The sequence below is a fragment of the Buceros rhinoceros genome, unplaced genomic scaffold (assembly GCF_000710305.1).
Source record: "Buceros rhinoceros silvestris isolate BGI_N320 unplaced genomic scaffold, ASM71030v1 scaffold29165, whole genome shotgun sequence".
Classification (NCBI taxonomy): domain Eukaryota; kingdom Metazoa; phylum Chordata; class Aves; order Bucerotiformes; family Bucerotidae; genus Buceros; species Buceros rhinoceros.
Genome location: NW_010412720.1, coordinates 1 through 19,693, shown reverse-complemented (window position 1 = coordinate 19,693; position 19,693 = coordinate 1). Strand labels below are relative to the sequence as shown.

Here is a 19,693-nt window from a genome sequence, read left to right as displayed (position 1 = left end):
CATTCCTTGTTTATCTTGGCAGTACTTGCTATAGTACTGGATTTGAAAGGCTCTGTAAGCTCTAGGTGCAGGGAAGATGAAGCAGTCTTTGTCAGAGTTCTCTTTCGAAAAAACATAGTTTGCCTCAACAGAGACTTTATGTGAAGAGCTGACAATATTAAATATGCGTATTTATCTGCTTTTACTGCAATTGTGAAGAAGACTATTGGTACTAGGGAAAGGTGCAAGAATGTGAGGGGAAAGTGTCACGGATGGAGGACTTGCAGTAAGGTGACTGTAATTAATGTATGAGGCCTTTCTCCGTGTGACTTACCTGCCTTGGAAGCAAACTGTTTGTTCTTGCTTCACGTTTTAAGTAGCAGTGTACTGAAGGGTTCAAGTTAACTCACATTAAAATGTGAAAACTCCAAGGCAAACATACTGTAGCAGTGTTGAGAGAGATTGTCTCTTATTGCCTGAACAGTAAATGCTTTGAACTGTCTTGCCAAAATATAAAACTCCCTGGCCAAAGGCTTTTTTGAAAGAGCAATGAGAATCTTTTAGTAGTGGTTTATGTTGGAGAGCGAGCTTGTTAGATGAGGTGCTTGGGACAACTGTTGAAGCTTCTAACTAATTAGATTGAAAAGAGCTGAAAAGAGATTCATCTAAACCAGAGCAAATTCTGAATACAAATAAAACTTATACCTTCTTTACACTGAAGCGTGTTGTTTGAGACATATCTTTGAGACTTTGAACATTAAGAGGAGAAAATTTAAACTATCAGTACTAAGTCACATGCTGAAATGTTCAAGATAGGGCTTTGAATCAGCAGGAGGAGAAACAACTTTGCTTCTAGATAAGAGTTTGGTGCTATGGATTCTGTAGCAGAAGCCCTGAAGATCAGGAGTTTTCCTGCTGCTTCCTGCTTTTCAGAAAGAATTTTGTGACACAGAAATTGTCAGTTTAAAATCTGCTCTTTTGAATAGGATGTTCTCACCTATTGTGTTCAGTTCTCCAACAGACACTAAAATTAAAAGAACAAGCAAGACTGTTTATTCTCACACTTTTTGTATGTGATGGGATCTTGAAGATTGTAGGTTGGTCTGTAGATTTTGGTGTGGCCCAAAGTGATTAAATGTTTTCAAACTTATGTTCTACTGGGCTTTCTGATTTTTGCATGGGCAGTCTTTTATGCTGCTTGTCTGGAAGTCTGCTATTTGACAAAAATCATACTTTTGGAAATGATGGGATAAAAGAATTACCTAACAGTAATTATCTACCATAGCATCTATTTAACCTCACTTCTGGAGGGTTGAAAAAGGCATCATTACCAATTTTTGATGTTGACTCCTATGCAGAAGTTCCTTTTGGTGTAATAGTATGTTAGAGGTAGTTAGGAGGTGGGACAGTGGTTGTTGAAGTCCTTCTGGGAGTTCAAATAGTCACTCTGGAAGTTAAGGACAAAATTCCATTTTAAAACAATTTCTTTTATCACTTTAAAATTTATTTTGCAATTGTTTTCAGAGTCAACAGACTCTAGTACATGCTTGAAGTAGTACCCTAACTATTAAAGTCTGGGCCGTATAAAACACTCAATCAAGTGTTTAACTTAGATATAGAGCTATTGAACATGTGCCTCAGGCTTTTTGAAACAGAAGTTGTGTGTAAGTCTGTCTGATAGGGAGTTACCGTGTGAATGGCATAGAGCAGCGTTTCCTTGAGCAGGGTCACCCTGACACTGTGCACTTCAGTCAGCAGTCATCCCAAAGGTAGTAAATGTTTGTTGCTGAGATCCTGAAGTTGTGATTGACCTACTCATAATGTGATAACATATACAGAACTTCAGGAACGGTTTGTAGATATGTTTAAATGCTCTCAGCTTTCTCAGGTTACTGGTGTTAGAAGAAAAAAATCTTTTAAGAGTATAATGTGGTTATAGTCACTCAGCATAATGAGTCTAATAAGTTTCCTTAATGATTGAGAATGGGGTGGTTTACTTATGAATTTCATGGGGGTTTTGTATATGTAAGATTTTGTTTAAAATACAAAAACCTTTAAAGGAAGGAACCTTTAAGGAAGGAGGATCATGCTCCAATTATTTGTATTCATACCTAAATTAGATTTGAAGAGGGCTTTTTGTGCAGATTTTTTTTTCCCAGTTTGGCTGGTACAGTTTCTGCAAAACAACCTGATGTTGTATAGTCCCTTGTCATAGAATTTATCCTTCTAATTCAATTCAGAGGTGAATCGCAACAGCTGTTTGGGATGGTGGTGATGAAGGGTGAAAGCTAGATCCTGGACTTGCTGTGATGATGGTAACAAGGAACATTCCATTCATCTTTTAAAAGACAGCATGCAGTGGATAAATGCTGGCAGTGCCCTACAGTGGATTGGGGGGTGTTCGGAGATTAATTATGAATATTGCTATGATTAATACATGCCAGAGACCCATTAGCTTCAGTAATGGTTTTCAGAGGGGCTTTCAACATGCTCACTGTGAACCATGCTGCATGGCTGCTTTTTGCCTTTTTTCTTTCATTTCCCCCCATAAAAAAGCATCACCAGCCATATTTAGCTACAAGACAGTCCTGGTTATACATGAAGCTGAATACAGGCCTTTGAGTTGAGTTTGTAAGTTTCTGTAAATAAATAGGGACCAGATGGTCTTTCTTTAGGCTAAAGTTCATTTGAAAGAAATTATGTTTCCAAGAAACTAGTGTGGGAAAACAAGCAGTACAGTTCCAGGAACCTGGGAATATATTTGTTGGGTCATTTGTTGATTCATTTGAATTTTTTTGAAAATGCTTAATCTATAAGTCAGTTTTCTTGTAAAAACTGAGGGATATTTTGGGTGCAGAGGGTTTGGGGAATGAGATGCTTGTCCTGGTTGCTGCAGAATGTTGTAAGGAAGTTTTGTTTCCCTTAGTGGCTATTTGTTCAGTTTTCCGTTGTTCCTTGGCCTCATACATCTTGTGTGTGCTTGCCCTAAACTGCTGCAGAGACTGAGGGACCTAAAGGTAAACATGCATTGCAGGAGCCTTTCTGCTGTTACTGGCACAGACACCCTTTTCGTTAGGGGCAGAGCTGGAGTAGGGCAAGAGCGCTGTTGCCTCACTACACAGTGAAATTAGAGATGCAGCTGTCCATGAGAATAAGAAAAAAACCACAAACCAGCAAAACAGTGAAATGGACTGTGTCTGAAACTGGGTGTCACTTGCTTATCTACAGACTCTGAAATCTTAGTGTGAACTTCATTATTCAAAATCATCTATTTCATAAGACATACAATAGACATAACTTTTAATTTGTGCTCTTCACATTTTATCTTTGTTCAGTCATTGCTTCCATTTTATTATTTTCCTACCACTTAGTCATTTTTGGGGCTGCAGACATGAGGAATAGGTATTTTTCCGGCTCGATTAGTCACTTAAAGGATTAAGAACTACCCGCTTGTTTTCAGTAAGCTACAGATTTAGATGTTGTTCTCTTTGAGAATTGACCTGTTAGCGGGTGTTGCTCTTTATCGTACTGTAATAAATAAAACCTGGTTATTTTACTGGCAGTACAGTGTTGTGCTGTAATGCGCAGAGTAAAGTCTATGGTTAAAAATGTTAATGGTTCCTGTCAGTATTTTGAACACTCGTTTAGGTATTAGTTTAGCTCAAACATGCAGCTTCATGTTGAAGTAGTTCTCTTCCTGAAAGCGCCAGTGATCTTCAATGGGGACTTCTGCCTGGTGCAGTACTTTAAGCCTGTAGCGTCTCTCAAGGCAATCCACAACAAGTGGATATGTTGCAGGCTCAAATTTGTTGGCAAACAAATGAGGTGACTCAATAATCCATTGCAAATCCCCTAGTCCGTAGACACAAATGTCTCTGATGTAATGACCTGCAAAGACAAATTGAAGGTGTCTGAAAGCAGCAGAGAGCTGAAGAGGATCGTTTAAAAAAATAGTTTCACTCTGTGGCGTTACTAACAAAAAATACCTTTTGATTTCGCATAGAGCATGACTGAAATATAGCTGGAAGAATATGCCAGATTTTAAACACAAAGGTGAGGGTTTGGTTTTTGTGTTTTACGCCAGTGGACACAGGTTACCTGCAGCTGCTTCACTGACCTGTTGCTCTGCTCAATACTGTGTCTTGTAGCTGAGTGTGCTGACATTCTGGTCTCCTGTCTCTGTCTGAACACCTGCCTAACCATGCAGGACTTCACTGTGCTCACTTTATGTAGTTACCTATGTTAACATTTTTTTTTTGCCTGCTTTCCATGTGTCAGCACTATTCTTTTTTATTATTGCTCAAAGTGAAGAGGTTTAACCTAATGTAATGAAAGTACCTGACAAACATGCTTGTCGAGTAAACCCCCTACTCTTCACTGAAAACTGATCAGTCAGGTCAATGCATTGGTAATGGGCGGCTGAAAGAACAGTTGTCAGTGTATGGATACTGTGACAGTCTTTGCAAGAATATATGAGAAGCTATTTGGCTACTGAGGAGTAATTTAACAGGGCGGCTTGCTGTTTGATACTTCCAAAATAAAATATATGTGACCACTGAGGCACATCTAATAGCTACTTTAAAGCATAATGCAAGATTTGTAATGTAATATAATAATATGCTAGTCAGTGAATCAAATTTGAGTTCACAATCAAAATTCGCATTACCTTTGCAGCCTTTGTGTACAGTTCCTGCTTGGTCTTTCCATTTAATGGCTCGTATATTTCCTTCCCAGTCTGCATTGGGTGTAGCCCCTGGAGCATCTTTAAAAATATAAGGTTCTGGTAAGGCTTTTCTACTTATTACAGTGATCATTTTCACTGCTGAAGACTTTCTAACTGTAGCCACACTAAGTGTTAATTTACATCATAAGAACAGCCATCATTCTCAGCTTTACTGCTTTTATTCCTTGAGTGCAGGAATCTTCATGTAAGAAGAAAACTTACTCTTCTTTTCATGAACGTTTTTCTAGCCTTATAGCTAATAGTCTGCACCACAAGTAGTGCTTTCCTGGAATCAAGGTTTTGTTTCTCAGCCATCAGGAGATGTGACTTTTTGAAAGGGCAGCATCAAGCCTGAGGAAATGCTCGTATTTTATGCAATGCAGCTCAGTTAGGTGGTGGTGGTAAGCTCTGAGCTGGAGCTCACTGGCTCGCCGTCAGAGACTTTACAAAGCAGCTGCTCCAGGGGTTATTCATAGTAGAAATAACATACATCTTACCATTTAAACGATTCAGAGTGACCCAGTAGTGTTCATCCGGACTGTACGTGTCTCTTGACCATTCAAGCAAATCTTTTGCCCGTGCATCAGTCAATGTAAACTCTACAAATTCTTTAGTGAGTACGTAATAGGCGCTACCAAAATATATTGTCAAATTATATGGAGGTTTAGCTTTTCTGTTCTTTGTGGGAGACACGTACGACATTCCAGAACGTACATACTCTCTGTAACTAACCTGTGTCCTGTGTTTCATATGAAGTGGTTGGACTACCCCAGGAGTCATATTTTTACCATTCCATTTACTTTTGATGTATTGTATAATGTCTTTATTTGTTTTAATGGGATAATCTTGACCACATAGATTAATAACATAATTCCACTGAATTTTGGAATGAACTAGATCTCTCATGCAGTTAATATCAGCTTGTAATCTTGAAAATCCTGCATAAACGACATTTTCTCTTTTTGAGGAAATAAAAATATTTTCAAAGCAATTAACAATGTTTCGTACAGCAGCTTTATAGTCTTTGGGTGACTTCTCATCCACATGTATGCAGTAAATATTCTGAGGCATATAAATAGCTCTTAGTAGCTTTACAAACATTTCCAGCTCCTTGTGAATTGTGATAATGTATGCCAAGGAGAAATTTCCTTCTTCATCTGACAGTGGTCTTGTGATAAAATGTAGAGTCTTCAAAACCGTGGAGCAATTGCACGAAGTCTGAACGCAGCTCAGTGGTTTAGGTTGGTAGATACTCTGACAAAAGTTTCCAATTTTAAAGGCAGCAGTTTTCCCCACAAAAAGAGCTGAACAAAGTTCATCTGGGTAAAAACCACACTCTGCTATATTTGCATTAAATTTTTGTTCATTTGGCTCTTCAGAAAGGGTGTCCTTTATGTAGATAAAAGTGTAGATGAACATGCAGGCAGCAACGCATGCTAAAAATCCTGATTTTGTTGCATCGAGTGGGTTCATCTTTTATTTTCTGGATATGGTCCTCTCATCATAGTTTAATTAAGCATTCGGATTATCTGAAAGGAAAAGTGAGACAGAACCTTTCTGATCTTTTTTTTAAATAGATGACGTTAGTGATACAGTTATAAATGTTGAGACTGCTTTTCCAGTTACTAGGGGGAACTCTGGCTGTGCCCATGCTGCAGTGTACTAATACACTGGAAATGGTACTTCCAGAGCCTTAAAGCCGCCTTTCTATCCAGAGAACCCAAAATGGCTTTATATGCTTCATTACTTGAGCAAGGGGTGGCCTACCCCATCAGGTAGAAGTTTCTTCTACTTTGAGAGAACGTATGTGTGAGTAGGAGAGTCCAGTGCCATAGGTTGGTCAAGGTCTAGCTTTAGAAAAGGGCAGATGTGTGAGCACTGTGTGCGAAGGGCCAGCTGCTGCTGAGGTTTCCTTAAGGCCTGGGAAGCCTTAAGTTCTGCTGGAGAACCAGAATTCAGTAAATTAAATCAGCAAAAAATGTATTAAATAAACAAAGGAAAAGAGACTAAAACGTAATCCACATACACTGGTTTTTATCCTTATAAAGTCAGCAAATGTTTCTATCTGTGAGATTTTTTTTTTTTTCTCTGACATCTTTGTATTAGAACTTTGGAAAACAGAACATGCAGACAACATTCATTTCTTATTTTTAGCATATGGGCATGTCCTGAGATACGCATACTACTGCCAGGATCAGCATTCAGCCATAACCATGTAATTTACAGCAGTATTGGCATAGGAGTTTTTCCATTGTGATTTTTTTTTTTCCTAACTATGAATAACCCCTGTTTTTTTCCTTGTTGAAAAGTTAGAAGAATGAGAGTGCAGCAGTCCTACATCCCACAGCAATTACATGAAGTCTTTATCCTTGAAGCATTTAGTATAGAATTTTGTAGAGAAAATACCAGGGGGAAGACGAGGGTTCATCAGCTGCTATTACGCACAATAGTGAAAGATTTTTATTTTAAAGAGAATTAATTTTCTCTTATTCACTGAACTTGTTTTAACAAAGTTTGTTTCACCTGTAAATACTTTGTGCTCTGCAGCTGTCAACATCACAGCATATTTGCTTTTATATGGGAACAGAGAACAAGCGTGGTTTTATAAAGGCAATTTCTTTACAGGAATGCTGTTGTGGTTAGAAGGCTCTAGGTTTTCGTTAGAAAGAGGTGGAAAACACTTTTTAGTGAAAACTCAGTATACACCTGTCTTAGAAACTTGAAAATAAAAGGGGTATTGTAGTTAAAGTAGAAATGAGGCAAAGAATTTAAAAAGCATTAAGAATACAGAATTTGAACCAAGAGAAGAGATATGCTATCTTGCCACAATTTTAAAATCTCGTTAGGCTGTTGGGAAAGAATGTATTTATCTTACTGTCCTTACTGGTATGCACTGGATTTCATGCTGGAAGAATGCCTCTTTTCCACTCAGTGTTCCAGAAAGTGGAGTTGTAGTTAGGTGGAGGGTTTGCCCATTTTGCTTGTATGTTCTCCACAGTGCTCTTCAGCCTGCGTTGAATGCATAGGCCGAGGAAAAACATGACGAAATCAGGTCCCAGAAGAATATTTTTTTTTCTTCAGAAAATTTTTTTCCCTTTCTGAGGGAAACATTTACTGGGTAAACAAGCTTGATGTGAGTCTTTCATCCTGTTGAACAAAAACTTCAGCTAATCAAATCTATGTCAGCCTTTCAATGTTGTGCAGAAAGTAAGAGGAGAGGACCACCACTGAAAGGTGAGAGCCAGGATTTTTGCAGGAAAAATGAAATATGCCAGTGCTGTAGCCTGCTACCCGCTGACTCCTGGCGCTGAGATTTGCATAAGGGCCCTTATGTACCCAGTAGGAGAGAGGATGGTCTGTAGGGGAGCACTGATTTTTGTGGACCTGGAGTCAGAGAAGCTGTTTTATTCTGAGTTAATAATTACAGGAGCACTGAAGCTGCTCTGAATTAGTGAATGTGGTGAGATCCATCATATGTCACAGGGACTGTTCCTTCTGGCCGTAAGAATTGCACCAAAGACACTGGACAGGTGTAGAAATATTTGGGACTTTGTACCTGCTTAGAACATAGAACATCGATACGGAATGAGCATGCTCGTCAGGTTTTTTCCTTAAATAGATCTTTGTGGACAGGTTGCTAAGGATAGTTCCCTAGGGAACCAAGCTATAACCTGTTCGTTTCTACACTTAAATTTTTATTGCCCTTCAAATAATAGCTTCCAGGGATGTTTCAGGTTGTTACGTGTTTACTAAGGATTTTTCCTATTGAACTCCATAGCATCTAGAAGCTGTACTTTATATGGCAGCATAAAAGTACACAAACAGCCCATTATCGGGTCAGAAGAAACAATTCTTCCTCCAGTGTTAACATATTTCTGGGGAATGACTAAAATGCCTTGCCTATGAGAACAGAATTTGACATCTTTCAGCCTCACGGAATATTACAGAATGAAAGCGTTGACTTTCTGTTAGTGTTTTACCAGATTTAAAGCTAGAATTGCAGCTGTTAGTCCCATTGGGTAAAAAATTACCACTTAGAGTCATCTAGCTGCTATGCAATTGTCTGCTGCCAAAGACTGTGCTACCATATTTCCTCCTGCCCTTGAAGGGCAAGATGTCACACTGTTGAGATCCACTGTCCAGGCATGACCCAGTCTGTGACTGTCTTGCCTTTTAGATGTCAGGTATTTACTGTTATCAGAATGTCTCTCTGAAACTCAGCCTTTTCTGCAGTATGGATAAGTTATTCAGATCTGGACAATGGATTTGTCTTAATTTTGAGGCGTGCCGAGAGTAGTGTTTGACGTTCTTCTGAAAAGCAATGAGTTTGTGGGGATTTTCAAGTACCTTTGTGACTGCTTTTACAGATATTACTGAACAGAAAATAATTGTAAGCTCCTTCATTTCAATTAAAAAAGGTAAACTCTAGAGAAAAGTGGAATTATGTTTATGCCTGAAAATAAGCCTGTGAAATATCCTCTCAGTTCATCAAGACCCCTGTATACTTTGCTGTGCACTTCATAACGAGAAATCATTTAACAACTCACTATTTCTTTCTGCCATAGGATTTTGGACTGCGTCATTGCACCTCTAGATATCCTATTTTGTCTGTACTCTTTGTGTTTGCTTAATATTAAAGTATAGATAAAATTTAGTTCATGTGACTTCATAATTCAGTGAAACAAATTATTCGGGGAATACTTCATCTTCTAACAAAATGGTTAAAAGGCATTATTTCTGAATCTCTTTCTGTCTTTTTTTGTCTGGAAGGTGTTTATGCAGGCATTAGTGTAGACATCTCAAACAAGTGAATACTAATTTAGTGCTTTAAAAACTTAACATTAAAATCAGCACTTTTAACTGCTTTTTATAGTGCTTTCCTTTTTACTTAAGCTGGCTTAACTGTGTCGAGTCTGCTTCTGTGTTGTGGCATGCATCCAGTAAAAGAAGAAATGTCTTTACCAAAGCAAATGAACACGGCCTTGGAAATATAAAATCATTCTTACTGAAAAATACTGCATTGGTGTTTACTGATACATACTTAACAGAGTCAGGTTTAGCTGGTGAGCATTGCTGGGGGGTTTTTTGTTGTTTTTGTTTTCTTGTTACGGTTCTTTTCTTGTGTATTTGACCTCATAACAATTTAAAGCAAATATGAATAAAGCTACAGGGATGTAGAAAATGAAGTTGCTTGCAACAGAGCATAACAAGTATTCCTGAGTATTGTGAGTTTAATAACACAAACAGCAGTAGAGGTCATTACTACTGCTGCTCCTGTACGTCATCCTGTACATCTATGACAAAGTCAAAAAGACAAATCAACCTTATTGCAGATTTGAGTATTTTTTAAGTGAAATTGGTCTTTCCAAAATGGAAGTATTTGTCACTTTTCAAAAATTAAAGCATGTTAGTTTTTAATAAAAGCAAAAACCTGAAGTCCTCCAATCCAATTTATTCAGTCTTACCTTGCACAAAATTAGCCCGGAGACGGCAGCATAATGAAAACAGATAGAGAGTCCCATTGTCCTTCAGCAGAATTCAGGCAGCGTTCTTCATGCTGGAGTGGAGACCTCGGTGAAGCGAAAGGGGTTAAACATTAACTGTTTTCAGTTAAGACTTCATCGGGCTTCCTGCAGTGCTTAGCATATTTATTCTGCAGTAAGGCTCTGGGCTTCAGATATGTCCTGTTTCATAATAATGAGAGAAAATTTGAGCTTCTCTGAATTCTGTTGCTGCTCTTTCTGAGACAGACTTTAAAGGGCTGAAAGCAGACGTTCAGATCTGTAGAGTGCTTTGCTGATGATTATAAATAGTATTGCTTTAACCTCTGTGCTGCTAACAGAGCATGCTGGATGATGCAAACTGGAAAGGAAAGGAACCCTCTCCTCCTCCCCCAGTCCTTAACTATTTGCTTGCTGAAACTTTCCAATTTGCAGCAAATAGGTAGAGCAAAGAGTTGCCTCTGGTAGCTGGAAGCTTAGAATAGAATAAATTTAACACCTCCTTCCAAAACTGGATGTTTACTGTGATACTCCTTTTATAAAGGTTCTTGGGGGTTTTTATACGTGAAAAGTTAACAGCTTGGATTTACTGCAATTAGGAAGCTATAGCATTCTAGAAACGCGTAAGAAAGCTGGTGTATTTTGGACGCATTCAGGTAAAAACAGCATGTTGGTCAGAAATAAACAGAGAGAAAACCTCAGAGTAAATTAAGGCACTGCTGCAGGTATGGCAGATACAAAATTATCATTTGCTTTAGGGGATGCTCTGTAAATGGAGGCTTCTGCTTGGACAGTATTTTTGTAGCAGGCGAGACAACTTCTGAGTCAAAGTTCACATTCCGTGAACTGGCCCATTGAAGACTTTCCATTCTTCCCAAGTTACCGCTTAATTTACTCTTTGACCTATTGTATGTCTCGGTAGGGTGGTGATGTCAAAAATTGTGCTCATCACATCTTACACCAGTGAACTGCCGATTAACAAACCTCTGGAAGATTACCTCGCTTCAAACATGTTTTCAGCTGACTGTTACAAGAGACAATAATCTTTAAGACATGAGCTTGTGTGGCTGCTAAATGAACAGTGCTGTGGTCCCTGTTTGACTGGGACTTGTGTCCAGTCCTCTTTATGTGTATTACCCTGTTTGAAGAGGGACAGTCGGGTCGTGCTCGTGCATGTTCCATCATCTGGTGGGAATCACTTTGGAAAAGGGTTAATGTCTTTATACATTTCCTAGTAACGGTCATGTTTAGGAGGACTGCTGGAGTCAGCTCGCTGGTTGTCATTTGGGAAGAGGTTTCAGGTTTTTCCTAAAGCATTAAACTGTAACTTTGTAAACATTTAGATGTGAAAATGTATTTGTCTGCTGTTTAATTGTAGCCAGAAATACAGTGTGTAGCTGAAACTGAAGAAAATATAATCTATAGAATTCCAGAAATCATCTTAAACTACGATTTCATTATTACTGAAAAAACTTTCATTTTATACTCTAAGATAAGAAGCTATCCTGCTGTATTAAAATGGCTTGAAATTTAAAAGGTCTTCATTATTTGAAAAAGTAATTTCACTATTTCTTTTATTAGTTCAAGTTTTAAAGATTATATTTATGCCTAAGCTAGTAGTTTTTTACAGCTTGTAATCCCTTTATTGTGCTAAGGATTTTAAGTCTTTGGGTTGGTTTTGTTTTTTCATGACGTTGATTTTTGTGTATGTGTACACACATGCGGTGTACAAATAAATATGTATTTATGAGTATCAGACTTTGAAAACTTTTTGATCGTACCTGCACACCTTTTTAAATAATTCCTTGATGGAAGCGTGTGAAGCCATTTAGACAGAAACAGTTTTGAACATGCTTTTTTAAGTGGACCCTTAAAGGGCTTTATAGACAAAACCCGAGCTGCTTGTGCAGCATGTCCTTCAGTTAATACCCCACTCTGCTTCAGTTACAGATGGAGCCTTGCATTCAGGTCTGCAAGCTGCTCTTCTAATGCTTTTGTCTGGTTCAGAATAGTCTTCCAGGAATGTCTTCTGTTGAAGGTGCTGCAAAAACAGCAAGAACCTTCATATGTATTTAAAGTTCCAGTATAAACAAGGTACAGCAGAGGAGACCCTGTGATAATCATAAACCGGAAATCTGCCCTGGAAGGAACAATCTCTCTGAATTTGCAAAACCAGAATTTCTTTCTGTTTTTTATCGCAGCATTTCAAAACACTGAGATAAACATATTGCTTTTTTTTGCATTTTTTTAAAAAATCAGAATTAAAACTTTCCATCCAACAGTACTGACAGTGAGTGTTTGCACATGTATGATGCAACAACAAACCATACCTACAGGAGTTTGTGAAACCTGGGAAGGTGGAGTTGGTTCTATGCCTGTAACTTGCTGTCCTTGAGGTTTGTTTAGAAGGGTTTGGTCTCTGTGATCTGGCTGCTGTCATGGCAAAAAAAATTATTTGTTTCAGTGTATGGAAAGAGGACACTGTCTCTATTTCCCCTTCTCATGTAAATACTTTTCGTTTTAGTTCCACCTGTGTTTTCTGGATGGGAACCTGGATTTGCTTGCTTTTTCAAAATGCAACATTGATTGAAATTAGAGTCCTTTAAAATAAACTTTTACTTGGAGGAAATTTCCACTTATTTTTCTGTGCTTAACAGAATGTGTTTTAAAAAATTATTGCAGAAATTACTTCTAACTCACTAGCCCGTAGGAGGGTGCTGGTCTTTCATGCTGAACTCGGAAAACACTTCACCAGAAATGAATGACTAGGGCTTCTGTAGGATGAAGACAGCTGCCAGTTGCTCCTGACTCTGTGTTGAGACTGGTTGTCTGTCTCGATTTTCTGGACTTCTCACTCACAAGTGTCTGAGGTCATACCAAGCTGCTATTTCTTACACGAGCACATCGAGTAGCAATGGAAAAATTGGGGCTGCTACCCATTTCTTGTGTTCTTATTACCCTGCCTGACTTGCTTAATGCACATCCCTTGCTGCTCCTTCATAATCTCTCTGAGCTCTTCAAATTAATTTTTTAAACTGTGTTCATCACTTGAGCAGACTGTAGTCAAATGTACTATCCGTATGTCCTTTCATTTGTTTTAATTCCTACTGCAGAGACATGAGTAACCTTTCTAACCCTTTGTTTATAAAGCAGAAGAGTAATGGCAGGGACAGGATTATAAACTAATCTTGCAGATAACAAAAGGCTTCTAAATTTAACAAAATAAATAACAACAAAAAAACAGGAAAGGAAATTGGTTCTTGGAAAAGAAAACATGATAGTGTGCTGGTTTCACCGAATGATTGAAAATGTGTCACCGAAACATCTGTGTCTTCAGCCAGAAAACAAATGTGGAATTATATGAAGCACATTACGTGCATTATCCAGATTAATTTATAAATGTACTTTGAAACTTGTTTGTGTTTAATAAATCAGATGAAGGACAATGAGATGGCAAGGCTGGGTTAATGAATAATGCCGCTTTTATGACCCCTTTTTATCCCCATAGTTATTTAAAAAATAGTATTTTTTAAAAAAAACAAAACAAACAAAAAACACCAGGTTTTTCTGTCTAGCAGCTGGGGAGAGAAGTTCTCTGGTGCTGTCTGTTCTACAGACAGAGCAGTAACCCCTTTGGTGGTGGTCCTAATCAGTGTAAAGGAACTGCTCCTATCAGTTGTTGTTTCTTGTATTAGTAAGTTGAAAGACAAACTCTAGAGCAGAACGCAAAATTATTAGCTCTTAATCAAATGCATTCATAACTAAATAATCAAAGTATCCTGGTATTTTGGTTTTAGCTGTGGGGTTCAGAAAATGGAGTAGATTCTAGTTAGGATTACTCTGTTTAGTCACTGTACATTTTATGTTAGTGGAACAAGGAACTCATGAACTGAAAATATATAATAAGACCTTTTATCTGAAGAAAAAACAAACGTTAGTTAATAGACTTGCTGATAAGGGACTGATAGTGTCATAAATATGGAATTTCCATAGCCCAGTTTCATGGAATAGGGCTTTCAAGAAGAACAAAATATTTTCATAGTTCTGAAATTCTTTCAGAATTTGTTGTGCATATTGCTATACAATACGTGCATGCTTTTAAATGTCCTTATTAGAAGTTCACTGGTGAGATGAGTATTCTTTTTTTTTTTTTTGAAGAGGAATGTTATCAGTCAGTATTCTTTTACTCAGTGGTAAAAACAGGGGAGGTTTCCCCTTTGCCACTTTAGTTGAGAAGATGTGTTAGACTGTAGAAAAAGAGAAAGAACTATTGGAAAAGCCGCAAGGGGAAGGGTTGAACTGCTCCTTGGAGAGCTTAAGCACAGCATTAATTCTAACAAAGGTTCAACAGCATAAAGATCTTGGGGAAAAAAAATACTAGTTTTACCACCCTTTTTTTTTTTTTCTTTGAAGTGTGGTGTTCCCTTTCAAGAGGAAGATGTGATTGTCCTTAATGGTAATAAGGAAGATGTGGAAGTACTGAAGAAAAGAATGGAGGATAGAAGACTTAAAAGTAAATTAGAAAAGGTAATCTTTTAATACTTGTTTAAAACAAAATTCCTGTCTTAGTATGGGCTGCTCTTAGGTCCCGTAGGTTTGTGTGCACCTTTGTGCAGACTGGAGGATTTACTCGGTATGCTGTGTTGTACTTCAGTGCTACTTTAAAAGTAATGAGGTTGTGTGCAAATTTTGCAAACAGCGTGTTGAAGTTGTATGTACTGAAAGTATTTTTTGGCTACCAGGCAGTGCATAATGCTCTGAAGAATCACGGAATTCAAAGCTGTGGGTAAAACAGACAGTGTGCCAGCTGTGTCTTACTTAATTCTAGCCATGAGCGACATCTTCCCTGTATTTCATATGGTAGTTGTTGATAGCAGGTTTAGTTTTCTGATCTCCAAGTGTCCTCCACTGGCCACCATCAGAAACGTGATATTGGGATCTATAGGTTCCTGATCTGAATCTGTGAGAGTCCTGTTTGGAAATTTTGTCATCTTTTGTGGTTCCTGAGGGATTACTGGTGATACTAATTCCCACCATACAGTTGAAGTCTTTATGATTTTTTTTTTTTAATCTGACCAGCCACAGTGCCATGGAAATACCATTGCAGCTCTACTATATCCTCTACTATCCGCTACTGCTCTGTGAAACAGTAGTAGTTCTGTGGTACTGTACTGTCAAATGACGACAGTTCTGCATGTGGGACCTTCTTCAGCATTGCTAGTTTTTTCTGAACTGGCATTGCTACTCTGGAGATGACAAAGCAATCAACAGCTGTAGTGTTGACTCAGTCTAGAGTGCAGACAGACCTGGTTGAATCTCAAGAGCATGAATTGTCATTGTCTGACACTTTCAGCAACTGTGACTTTAGAAAGAGGTTGATCATCTCACCTCTATTACTGTGCTTCATTTTGTCTGCCTGTAGGACTTAGAGATGCGTACAAATGTTTTCCTAGGTTGATCTGAGGTGAATATTTGTTTACTTACCAGTGAGCATATGATTCCTTCTCATCACAGGGTCTTTATTCATCTGCACCAGTGCAGCATCCCCAGGCCTGGGCAGTACAACAACAGGATGGTTACCCACGGAAGTCCTGCTGTTCTGTTTCCTCTCTGGTCATAGCCTCTGCGCTTATTATCCTGTAGCTTCTGGAGTTAAGAGCAGTGCTGTAAATCTTACTCTGTCTCTGCATGTTTGAGGTTTTTTTCTCAGTACTTTGTAATTAAATTTTTGAAAGAATTTTAAAGATAATTTGATGATAGAATATTGCAGATCTCAGTAGACGAGTAATCAGCCCCAAAAATACTGGTCATTTGCACTCAATATTCATTAGGAAAGTGGCCCTAACAAAGCACCTATAGCTTTGGTTCAGATAATTTGGAATACTGTGAAAGCTGGAGCTGTCCCCAGACTTTGCAATGAAGTACCAGCACCTTGGTGTGCTGAGCACTTTGTCTCTTAAGGTGTCAGCACAGCCACTCCTGGTGGCAGACAAAAGAAAATCAGAGCTTTGATCTTTGAGCTCTCTGTGCCTTAGGCGAGTATGCCAATATTTTTTGTTTGTTTAGTGAAAACTTGCATTACAGTATTTGCAAATCTCTCAGCAGGCCTCTTGCATTTCATCTTTAAATTCTGATGGGTTTTTTGCATTGTTGCCTTGCTGCACCAGCCGATCTTTTTACAGCTAGAACCGGTCCTCTCTGCTGTCACTGGCACCAGTCTCTAATCTGAGATCTGTGAGCTCCAGCATCGAAGACAATTTTTAGTTTGGGGTCCGCTGGCACTGCTCTTCAGACCTCTTCCTCAGTGCCTTCTTCCAGCTAGAGGAGCAGTCTGAGTGGACCCACTCTATTTGGAGCAGGAAGCACAAACTCCTTTTCTTTGTACTAATGCAGCAAAGCATAAGGAAGACACAGCTAGCACTAGGATAAAAAAGCTCTTCAAGCTCAACTATGTCCTATGTGCCCATGATGAAATTGTATAATATGTAGTCATTGTGTATAATACATATGCATGATGTATTTACAAACATCCCATAATTCAGATTCCAGATTCTGAGAGAACTTTTCTTTGTCAACCCACCCACGGTAACAAAGGTGGAAGCACCCTGGCAAGAGGTTTTTCATGCACACTGAAGTCACAGGAGAGCAGTTTGCTTTTAGCAGAGCGACCCTCTGCCACCACCTCCTGGCTGAGCTTTGCAGCAACATGTGCTAACTCCAGCGTTAATCATATGCTTGTCAGCATGGGTCATGGGTTCTCCTCATTTTTGTAGCACATTTAAAAATATTTATTTTCTTTGCATTTGTGTGGCTTTCTTGAAATATGTACCCCTGTTCTGGATGTATACAGAGTCACCTGTGATAATAACACCAATGACTGCTGTAAGATGTATTTCTTTTTCAGCTTGGAATTTACATAGTCAAAGTCAGTAATAGGATCCTTGTTACTGTTGCTTGGGGTTTCTGTGGGTTTTTTTTTTAATCTGGACAAACATAAATTAGCTTGGAAAATCTGGTCTGCAGATGCTTTAAAAAAAACGAGATTAATGATTTGCATCTTTTCTTCCCAAGCAATCTTGCAACAAAGGGCCCAGTTATTGAAAGTTACCCGGGAGGGATTTACTTATTATCTAACTAAAATTAAGTCGATATGAGATGCAGGACTACTCTGAAATTTGTATTGAAAAACGTCTTTATTGATTACACTTAACTGTGTCCTGTTTAATGATATGCAATTTATTGTCCTGCCACGTGGGTTCAGAGCATCAGATTATGTTAATGATAACACACTCACTTCTGGCAAAGGGGACAAACCAAAGCGCCCTATCCAGACAGTTTAGTTTTGGCCTGCGTGATTTTCTTTAAGGTAACTTCAGGGTTCCCGAGGTTATTACTTTTCCGTGTAGAAATAACACCAGAAGTGTGGATCAGTGTTGTGGAAGGAAGAGTCCCAATGTGTAAGGCGTGAAAATGTACTAAATAAAACTGTGCGTCTATCAATTACAAGAAGAGAGTTGCATATCCTTTCAGTACGTTACCAGATTTCTGCTTGTGTTGTTTCAGAAATCAAAGAAATGTAAGTCAGCAGAATCAGCTTCTCGGCAAGATACCGCTGAAGGTAAAGTCACAGCTACAAATGACATGCAACCTTCTGAGTCATGAAGCAGATTCAGGATTTCGGTTTTTTCCTTTCATAGAGTCTCCAGGTCCCTCAAAGGCTAAGAATGGAAAAGATTGTATCAATTCCACCTTGGGGGAAAAGAGGCAGATTATCTTCACCAAAAGTTCAGGTTGGTGTTTATTCCTTAATCTAAATGTGAAAAATGTGAACGAATAGATCCTTTCCTGGTTATTTTGTACCATAGTTTTCAGAGGCTGCCCAATCACCCCCTTTATCTTTCTCAAGAATAAAAGTCAGCTCCTGTCTTCAAGGGAGCCATAATGTCGTGGCTCACCTTTTCAAAGAACCCCTCTTTCAGAAGCCTGTCCTGAAAGGCTGCCTTTCCAAGCTGAGCAGGAGACTGCCTCGAGAACACACACAGATGTCCTTGTTCAGTAGAAACTGTAATCAGCTTAACTTTTTCTTAGAACAGAGCTTTGCTTTACGATCTGAAAAATCTGCAAAACTGACTCCACAGAAAGTGTGTGAGGGCTTCTGTTCGTCCGTGTTTCCTTACTCTACCCAGTTTGCCTTTGTCCCTTCTGCTGTCCGTCGTCCTATACTCTGAGTAAATAGTCCATGGCATAGGGACTGATTCTTGTTATACTTTCAAAAAATACCTGAAACAGGGTCTCTGCTCCTGCTCACACTCGTGACTGGCAGACGCTGTAGTGATGTGGATAACAAATAGAGGTAATAAACTGTTTTCACCACATTGCAGTTTTTTCACTGTGAAACAAGCCAGATTTGCTTGTTTATGTCATTCCAGTATTGCTTTAAGTTGGTAGGAACCAACTTGAATGAATGAGATTAGAAATTTTTATTCACACAGTGAATTCACACAGCTGAGTGTGGAATGTCGGTTTTATTGGCTAGGAAGTAGTGTGAGGAGGATCAGTAGTTGTTTTCCTGAAGTACAGGTGGTCAAGAAATCTGTTACAGTAGTTTATTTCAAAGAAATGTGTTTAAAATATCCCAAGCTGATGATTTGGCTTTTAGTCCTCCGGTTTAGTTGGTGATTTGCTGTGTGTCACTGGGAGCAGTGGAATGTAACTTCAGGATGTCCTGATGTACCTACAATAGTCATAGTGAGTAAACTTGGCAGTCCTTTAGTCCGAAGGATAATGCCTTCTATATGTGAGATATGTACATGTAATGATATTTATTGTCTCCAGTTCATACTGATGATTTCATGCAGGACTATCAGAATGGGTACAGTGTTAAAGTCGTTCTGGGGTTTCTGTGCAAAGTATTCAATCATGCGTATTACAGCCACAGAAAAAGTCAATCTAATTTGTTTGAAGAATCTGAGAATAGTTAAATGATAAACTGTAGGTAAAGTATGCTAGAAGCTGGGAGAATTTCCATCAGAAATGCCTGACCTGCCCCCTGCTGTAAAAGAAGTGTAAAAGAGAAACTGTGCCTTTTGAAGCATCAGTCATGGTTTATGTTCCTGGCAGCAAGAGATTAAGAGGAGAGAGGGGAAATCATGGGCCGAGGAATGCCAGTAGCATAGGAATTAATTTGTGAACATGGCACCCCAAGGTTTCTGGACTTGCAGCACACACATTCATTCTTTCAAATCCAGTCTCTGGTAATTCTTTCCAGACAACAGTTGGTGGCATTAATCACAGCATTCTCCAAATACACAAAGGGTCTGCTCCGTGACTTAGGATTGCACATACAATTCCTATGACCACGAGCAGGAATCAGTTAAGTGCAGTTTCAGCCAGGCTCCCTACTCTCTATTTCCGTACCTTTGTGCCCAAGGTAAACCAAAAATGTAGAATTTCTGCAGACTTCTATATTAATTTATATATGTTAATATAT

At 38.7% G+C, this 19,693-nt stretch overlaps 2 protein-coding genes across 2 annotated transcripts in view; one reads left to right on the top strand and one right to left on the bottom strand.

Moving 5' to 3' along the window:
- RTFDC1 (replication termination factor 2 domain containing 1) overlaps positions 1-17,993 on the top strand; it is a gene marked incomplete at both ends in the record, with an annotated part of 21,819 nt that extends 3,826 nt beyond the window's left edge. Inside the window, 3 exons of the mRNA XM_010136501.1 lie at positions 14,617-14,730; positions 17,767-17,821; positions 17,901-17,993. Coding sequence (XP_010134803.1) covers positions 14,617-14,730; positions 17,767-17,821; positions 17,901-17,993 — 262 coding nt within the window. The remainder of the gene's footprint in view (positions 1-14,616; positions 14,731-17,766; positions 17,822-17,900) is intronic.
- Positions 3,641-6,224, bottom strand: GCNT7 (glucosaminyl (N-acetyl) transferase family member 7). Its single transcript, XM_010136500.1, has 3 exons — positions 5,200-6,224; positions 4,646-4,741; positions 3,641-3,867 (listed from the first exon to the last, which is right to left on the bottom strand). The coding sequence occupies exons 1-3, from the start codon at positions 6,173-6,175 to the stop codon at positions 3,641-3,643; spliced, it is 1,299 nt and encodes a 432-aa protein (XP_010134802.1). The 5' UTR covers positions 6,176-6,224.
- Positions 17,994-19,693: the final 1,700 nt, after the last annotated feature.

Coding starts and splice junctions, on each gene's coding strand:
- GCNT7 (XM_010136500.1), bottom strand. CDS start 6,175: ATGAACCCACTCGATGCAACAAAATCAGGATTTTTAGCATGCGTTGCT. Junction 4,742..5,199: donor CACTCTGAATCGTTTAAATG/GTAAGATGTATG, acceptor ATATTTTTAAAG/ATGCTCCAGGGGCTACACCC. Junction 3,868..4,645: donor TGTACACAAAGGCTGCAAAG/GTAATGCGAATT, acceptor TTGTCTTTGCAG/GTCATTACATCAGAGACATT.